Source organism: Hemicordylus capensis, chromosome 14, assembly GCF_027244095.1.
Source record: "Hemicordylus capensis ecotype Gifberg chromosome 14, rHemCap1.1.pri, whole genome shotgun sequence".
Lineage (NCBI taxonomy): Eukaryota > Metazoa > Chordata > Lepidosauria > Squamata > Cordylidae > Hemicordylus > Hemicordylus capensis.
The window spans coordinates 2,696,223-2,704,499 of NC_069670.1; the positions used below are offsets into that span (position 1 = coordinate 2,696,223).

The following is an 8,277-nucleotide window of genomic DNA, read 5'->3' on the forward strand; positions in this document are numbered from 1 at the left end:
CTTTAGGTCAACTACTTCGTTGTCACCCTCAAAGTGTTGATATCTTAGAAACTGAATGGTTGCCCTCCTCCCTGAAGTGCAAAAGAACTCTGTTTACTTTCAGTCAATCTACTGTTTCTTTGATGCTTTTCAAAATGAGAGCTACTCTAGCTGACTGTCAAATTTTTCCTGTCCCTGTTTTTCAAAACACCTCCATTTTCTCATTACTACCGGCAAGGGTTCATACTGCAAGATCTTCGACAGCCAGTCTGAATTTGCATAACATGGATAAGCCCACTGCGGAAAATGTGCTCCCACAGCCAGCTGCTGGGATAGTTTCTCATAAACAAGGCCTTAGAGCTGAAACTCTGGACAGCGTTCGAGAGGATAGTTTAACCTTCTCCTCAAATGATTCGGCAAAGGAGTTACAGCAAGGAATAAATAAAATCAATAAAAATCTGCTTAATCTCAAATAGGCTCTGTCCTCAGTTCAAACAGTTGTTGTTATTATTATTATTATTTATTACATTTATATCCCGCTCTTCCTCCAAGGAGCCCAGAGCGGTGTACTATATACTTGAGTTTCTCCTCACAACAACCCTGTGAAGAAGGTTAGGCTGAGAGAGAAGCGACTGGCCCAGAGTCACCCAGCTAGTATCATGGCTGAATGTGGATTTGAACTCGGGTCTCCCCGGTCCTAGTCCAGCACTCTAACCACTACACCACGCTGGCTCTTTTGACCAACTCTTGCAGATGTTGGTCAACGGCACGCTGAGTGTAAGCTATTTGATAACTCTGGAATTTCAACTCCTGGCGAAATGGAGCTTGTAGGGAAATATGATCAATATGCTTTAACCAATGTCTCCCTAGACAAGGACTTAATAGAGTTTTTGAACTCTGAAGTTATACAGATGGACCCCCTCACTGAATGTTCTGTGATCCTAGAAGATATGTCTGCTAATGAACAGTTATATGTGGGAGAGGGCCTTTTGGAACCTGCTGAGTTTGTGGAGAGGAGCTCTACACATGAAACAGAATCCCTGGCCAAGCTACGATTGGTGAATGTGAGACAATTGAGCCAGGAGATAAAAGATGTGGTTGGGACTGAGGCAGAAGTTCACAGCCCTACAGTTCTGCAAATGAAGCATCCCAAGACCCAGGATGGGAATCCCATAGCAAGACTCTTGGCTTCTGATTCAATAAATATTTCTGAGACACTGCTTGCAAATCAAAACCATTTGACAGGAATAGCTCCGGAGAGGAACCAGAGGAAAGTCTTTTTCTCTGGAGGAACTAGAGGAAAATCAGCAATTCCCCTCTGAGCCTAGTTCATCCCTGGAAAATCTGGAGGACCTTTTGGGGCCCCTTCCATCTCTGCCTGAACTTATAGAATCTTTGAAAAAGGATCAACCCAGTCTCAAGATGTCCCCTCCATCAGACCTTCAAATAACAAAGCAATCTCCCCTGGATGTCTGCCTAATGGAGTCTGATCAGGCCCCGAGCTCTACTAATCCAGTTCAGCAATTAAATCCGCCCAAAGAGCAGGCCTCTGTCCCAGCCACTGCTGATCTACCCAACTGACAATTATCAGATCAACGCGGACTCTCCCTCTGCACGTGGAATGTTGCTGGTTGGGCTTGCACATCCAGAGATATCTCTTTTACAGAATACCTGTCTAAATTCGATATTCTTTTCCTGCAGGAGACTTGGGCCATGGATAAGATTGAGGTGGATGGTTTCTATGTACAATATGCCAACGCCCTGCCCAGTGGAAAGGGGGGTAGACCCAAAGGAGGATTGGCCTTATTAATAGCAACAGGACTTTATGTGAAGATTATGCCTTTTCATGCCCAGTGGGTGACTGCAGTTTTACTGCAATCTAATCATGTTCAGTTGGTTCTGAGTAATATATACTTAACCGCTCTATCTAAGCATTCCTAGGTAGGGCAGCAATGGCAATGTCTAAGCCAGGGATTCTCAATGCTGTGTCTCCAGATGTTATTGGACTTCAAATCCCATAATCCCCAACCAGAGGCCACTGGGGCTAGGGATTATGGGAGCTGAAGTCCAATAACATCTGGGGACCCAACGTTGAGAATCCCTGGTCTAAGCAAATATCTAGAGGAATGCATTGAAGCCAACCTCTCTAGCTTACATTCTAGCTAGTGGAAGGGGACTTCAGTGCAAGGATGGGGCAGGATGACACAGCTTTATATACCTACTACCATGCTGTCCCACCAGAAGATATGGGAGATTCCCTTCTTCCCCCCTGGCTAGCCAAGGATCGGGAATACAATTTTGCAGGCCTGTGTTTGGCCAGTTGGCCAATCGATTTGATTTGTGTATTCTAAATGGAACAGTGAGTGGAGACTGCCCAGCAGAATTTACTTTCTGGTCTGGGAACAGGATGTCAACCATGGATTACTGGTTTACGTCCCGTAACCTGGTTAGTAGTGTTGTTCAAATGGAGGTTGACTCTCACCCTGATAGCGACCATCTCCCTTTGATTCCTGCCAGCTGGGACATCCCATTCGAAGGATAAACTCAGTTTCACTTTGGAAGTGGTGGCTGGGGAAGTAGGGGTTAAATGGGATGAGAGATGGGCTCAGAGGTGTATCTAGGGAAAATAGCGCCTAGGGCAAGCATTGAAATTGCACCCCTGTCCAAACATTGACATATTATATTAATTTTTTAAAAAATTACCTGTAGTCCCTTTGCGGGGGCTTCCTAAAGGCCATGTGTGTCTGCAAAAGTTCCTCTTAAATCACCGCCTTGTAATGAAGTTCTGTGATGTCCATCATAAGTGTATGTCTTCCCAGATCACCCTCCTTTCCCGCTCCCATCCTTTACTGCAGAGTTTCCCAGTATTGCATCCCTACAACTCCCATCATCCCCAGCTACAATGCCCTTTAAATGCGGACTGACTACCTGTCTTTGCTTTTTAAATTTTGTGTCAAAATGTCATGTTCATACCTCCTTTTATTGAAACGATTGATTGCCCCCGTTCCTGCTATCCTTGCCCAGACGAGTGCAAAAAAATTCTGCTAACAATCTCAATCAGGATATGAACGTATACTACATTAAACATACTAAGTTGTTGTCAGAAGTTCTTCAGTTTTAAAAATCCCAGAAAGTTATTCTGAAATGCAGGGTGCCTTCTAAATCATTTGTCTGTGTTTTGATTTGGGTTTAGGTGTGTAACCCACACATAGCAAAAGTGTGGGGCAGATAATATTTATTTTTATTTTATTTATTTTTCACATTTATATCCCGCTCTTCCTCCAAGGAGCTCAGAGCAGTGTACTACATACTTGAGTTTCTCTTTCACAACAACCCTGTGAAGTAGGTTAGGCTGAGAGAGAAGTGACTGGCCCAGAGTCACCCAGCTAGTCTCATGGCTGAAGGGGGATTTGAACTCAGGTCTCCCCAGTCCTAACCCAGCACTCTAACCACTACACCATGCTGGCTAATAATAAAAGGCAAAACATAATGAAATTAATCTCCTTGTAATACCACTGACATTCTTTACCTTTTCTGGTTTCACACTGGCTCCCACAGGCCAGTTCAAAGAGGTTGGTCTTTCTTGTGTGTTTCCAAAAGGTGTCCAAGCTGAGATGTTTAGCCTAGCAGTTGTCATGGACAGGATTTCCTTCTGAATGCCACAGACCCCCATCCATAAAAAGTAGCCACATCTCTGTCCTCTCAACTTATTTCAGTTGCCCATATTCTACTGTCCAGAACTCTGCCACAAATTCCAGCAAAATTCCTATCTGCAACATCGGAATAACAAATGGGGATGCTGGCCTGCTTATAACATTACTGAGCACATGCGGCGGCCATTTTTAAAATACAACCTTTTTAAAAAATGGCTGCCGAAAACAAAATGGCCACCACACATGCTCAAATGGTCCCTGAGAGGCCTTAAACCTTGCCAGACCTCCAAGAAGCCATTTGAGCATGTTCGGCAACCTCCAAAATGGCTGCCGCACCAATTTTTGCAGGATGGAAGGGGCCGAAAATCAGCCCGGGACAGGCTGTGGAGGTGATTTAAGAAGCCGGTGGCGGGAGGGGAAACTTTGCAGGATTCCCGCCCCCGTGGCCTTCAGGAAGCCCCCAAAGGGGCTACAGGTTAAAAAAAAATTCCTGAACTGGGGAGGGGGTGGGAAGCAGCATGGCACTGGGGCCCCCAAGTGGCACCCAGGGCACACGCCCTGGCTGCCCCATCCCTAGATATGCCTATGATTGTAGAACTGAAAAAGGTGCAGAAGAGGGCAACCCAGATGATCAGGGGCCTGGAGCACCTTCCTTATGAGGCAAGGCTACAACTTCTGGGGCTCTTTAGTTTAGAAAAAAGACAACTGTGAGGAGACATGAGAGAGGTCTATAAAATCATGCGTGGTGTGGAGAAAGTGGATAGAGAGAAATTCTTCTCCCTCTCTCATAACACTAGAACCAGGGGTCATCCCATGAAATGGATGGCCAGGAAATCTAGGACCAACAAACGGAGGTACTTTTTCACACAACGCATCATCAACGTGTGGAATTCTCTGCTGCAAGATGTGGTGACATTCAACAACCTGGATGGCTTGAAGTGGGGTTTGGATAACTTTATGGAGGAGAGGTCTATCATCGGCTACTGGTCGGAGGGCTTCAGGCCACCTCCAGCCTCCAAGGCAGGATGCCTCTGGGTACCAGTTGCAGGGGAGTAACAGCAGGAGAGAGGGCCTGCCCTCGCCTCTTTCCTGTGGGCTTCTCAGAGGCATCTGGTGGGCCACTGTGCGAAACAGGATGCTGGACTAGATGGGCCTTCTTGGGCCTGATCCAGCAGGGCTGTTCTTATGTTCTTAAGGCCTGATTGGTTGGTGGGTTGGTAAAACGCCTCCCTTGGAAATCAGGACGTGGAGATGAACCCAGTGTGAAAGGAACCATTTATGATTCCCAGCGACTCCCCTCCTTTCAGGGCGCCCCCCCCCCCCGTTATTGAGAGGTGCTGAACTGACATGCATAAAGAAGCTGCTATTTATTTATTTAATCAATTTCTAGACTGCCCAAAACTTACATCTCTGGGCAGTTCACAATCAAAACAAAATTTAGACATTAAAAACAATTTCAAACTTAAAACAAGTTAAAAGTATTAAGACAGTAAATCTAATTAAAGAGCCTGGGTGAACAAATGTGTCTTAATTGACATTTTAAAAGTTGTCCACGATGGAGAAGCCCTTATTTCAACAGGGAGCCCATTCCAAAGCTTTCAGCAGGGTGACTTGGAGGCAGAGAACAGCCCGGCTAGACACATCCCGCCCACCTTTTGGCATCCTTTCTGACAATCGCTTCTGTTTACCCATCAGCCAGGCATGCCTGGACCACAGACTTAAACCAGTTCATCGGTCAGTCACCCCTTCCTTTCTCCCAGCAGGACCTCAGTAGCAGTGGCAGTGGGGGAAGAGGAGGGTTATATTTCTCGGAGGGCCAAAAGGGGATGGGGTGGTAACAGAATCAGCCCCATCAGCAGCCTGGCGGCCTATCTTGTGCTCCCTGAAGCCAAGAAGGGACTCCTTCGGAAATGCTGACTTGGAAAGGGAAACGCTGACATTGCATGACTCAGCACAAACGTAAATTTGAAGAAGAAAAAATTAATCCGTGCAGCAAATAGAAGCGAGAGCATGCCACCTCCTGGCCTATTCTAGCTGGCTGACTTCAAAAGCACTAGTTCCAGTGAGGGAAGTGTTTCCATTTCACAACAATGCAAATATAATTTTGAAAATAAAAGTATTAATAATAATATAATAAAAAACCCCACCCAGCAGACAGAGGAGCCGCCACCCATACACCCACTCTGAATGTGTCTCTGTCCCAGGGGTTCCCCACCTGTGGTCCTCCAGATGTTGCTGGACTATAACACCCATCACCCCCAGCCACAATAAATTGTAGCGGGGGATGATAGGAGTTGTAGTCCAGCAATATCTGGGGCACCGCAGGAGCGAGCGTACGCCAGCTAGATCCAGATGTCTGAGGTGCAGTCTCCTCCCGGGAAGCGCATCTCATGCGCCCGAGCAGGCCCACACGGCTCCTTCCCGAAATCCACCAGGAAGTCTGGGTTCACGCACAACCCGCCGTTCTCGGTGTCCACATCGATCTGCAGCATGACAGAGCCTTCCCTGTAAAAAATGATGACCCAGGGTTGTGTGAACAAGTGTGTAATTTCCAGAAAAGTTGAAGGCATGGAGCGGGGGTGAACAGTTTCTCCCCACCCATCCCCGCCCCCGTGAAAAACCCACAACAATGTTGGAGGAAATTGAAATATAGGCAATACATTTCTTAATTCACCCTTTACAGGTCTAACATAACATTGTTTTTTAGGCACATTTATTGTGTTCATAACATTGATCATCTTTGGGTCTATTACATTGAGGAGTATAGTTATTCAAACAATTAATCCAAATGTAGTAATTTACTTTTAAACGTTATTTATGTTTTGTCAGAAATGGACTGCAGTCTGCTGAACTCCAATGAGTCCAGCATCTCTGCAAGCCAGTTGCTTCTGTTTTCAACATCAGCTTTCGATGTCTGGAGGAATTTGAAGCAAGCAGGAAGCTTGGGGGAGTCAAGGCCAGGACACTTTTCCTTATGTGAATATATCTGAACATCTTTTCCTACACATTTTATTCATAATTCCAAAAGATAATATTTCATAATCCAATCACACACACACCCGTTTTTCTTTCCCTCCCCCTTTTTTGGGGAAAAAGATCACAAAAAACTCTCTTGGTTGGGCTAGAAGAAACTACTCAGAACCATCATTGATCACTGTAAGCAACTTTGCTTAAAAACGAAAAAGCAACTTAGCAGGGTTACATGTTTGCTTGGATGCATCCTGTGATTAGGAGTGTTTTGCTCTGTGTCAGTGTCAACATCACACCAAGCAGAGAATCCATCTATCTTTGAATCCCCACCACCCTAACCCTAATCTCCCTTCTAAAGGTGATTCCCAGATTCCTTTCTGGCTGGGAATACTCCTGCCACAATTTGCAACTTCCAGCAGAACCTCCATGTGCTGCTCACCGCTTTCTTACCCAGATCACAGCTAGCCTGCCACCACTCCCCCTTCTTTGGGCTTTGGTTTTTCCGACACGTGGCCGTTTCTCGGGAACAGGCGCAGGGCTTGGATCCTGGCTGGCTGTGCCTCCTGCTGCCCCACGTTTGGTTGCCCCTTCCCGGGCTAACTGCAAATGCGGGCTGTTCCGAGACAGCTTTGTGACAGCAGCAGAACGGCTTTTCGCCTGATGCACGTGGTGTCATGTAAACACAAGGAGGCCAGTTTTGCCCCAAGGCCAGGGCCCAAAGGGCTGTGGATTCTCTGCTCAACCCCAGGCAGAGGGTGTGTCTAGAAGATGACTGCCGTGAATGGGTAATAATGGCCTTTCCTTGCCCCCCTTAGGGACCCCTGGGGGTTGTGGTTCTCCGAGGATGGGGGAAAGGTTTCTGCCCTGACCATCTGGGGATAAAACTCCTTGTCCCAAGGCGTATAAAAAGAGCTGGTGGTGTAGAGCCTCTTGCCGTCCAAGCTGAGCTGAAGCATATGCGGTCCCCCATAGACCCTCCTTCCCTATGCCAAAGAGTTGCCACGCCCCCGGAAATTCTGGGTTTCACCCGGATTTTAAGCACCTCTCCCATATTGCTTAGCCCACCCAGATTTGCCCGGATTTCAGCTTTCATTTAAAAAGAACACGCTAAGCTCTACCCCTTGCAGAAGCGGAGTTCAGGAGTCACTATTCTGCTCAAAGTTCTGGAGTTCTGGAGTCACTATTCTGCAGTCACTATTCTGCTCAAAGATTATAAAGTATAAGCATGCATATGTATTCAGTACTTGGTTTGGGCCCCTTTTGCAGCAATTACTGCCTCAATGCGGCGTGGCATGGATGCTATCAGCCTGTGGCACTGATGAGGTATTATGGAAGACCAGGATGCTTCATTAGCGGCCTTCAGCTCTTCTTCATTGTTTGGTCTCATGTCTCTCATCCTTCTCTTGGCAATGCCCCATAGATTCTCTATGGGGTCAGGTCAGGCGAATTTGCTGGCCAATCAAGCACAGTACACTGTATACTTTTCAGAGGTCCGATATTGTTCTATTCTTCAATACTTGTCTTCTTGGTTCCATGTAATATTCTAATTTTCTGGGAATGTGGATTTGGGGTTTTCATGAGCTGTACGCCATGATCATCACAATTATAACAAATTAAGGCTTGACTTATCTCGCTTTGCATGTAATGCATCTCATATATCAGTTTCACCTTTTAA

General features: G+C 46.3%; 1 protein-coding gene across 1 annotated transcript; it reads right to left on the reverse strand.

Annotated features, from left to right (window-relative positions):
- Positions 1 to 5,974: 5,974 nt before the first annotated feature.
- Positions 5,975 to 7,558, reverse strand: LOC128337346 (methanethiol oxidase-like). Its single transcript, XM_053278243.1, has 2 exons — positions 7,470 to 7,558; positions 5,975 to 6,140 (listed from the first exon to the last, which is right to left on the reverse strand). Exons 1-2 carry the CDS (start codon positions 7,556 to 7,558, stop codon positions 5,975 to 5,977), a joined length of 255 nt encoding a protein of 84 aa, XP_053134218.1.
- Positions 7,559 to 8,277: the final 719 nt, after the last annotated feature.

Coding starts and splice junctions, on each gene's coding strand:
- LOC128337346 (XM_053278243.1), bottom strand. CDS start 7,558: ATGCTTCAGCTCAGCTTGGACGGCAAGAGGCTCTACACCACCAGCTCT. Junction 6,141..7,469: donor GAGTTTTATCCCCAGATGGT/CAGGGCAGAAAC, acceptor CATCATTTTTTA/CAGGGAAGGCTCTGTCATGC.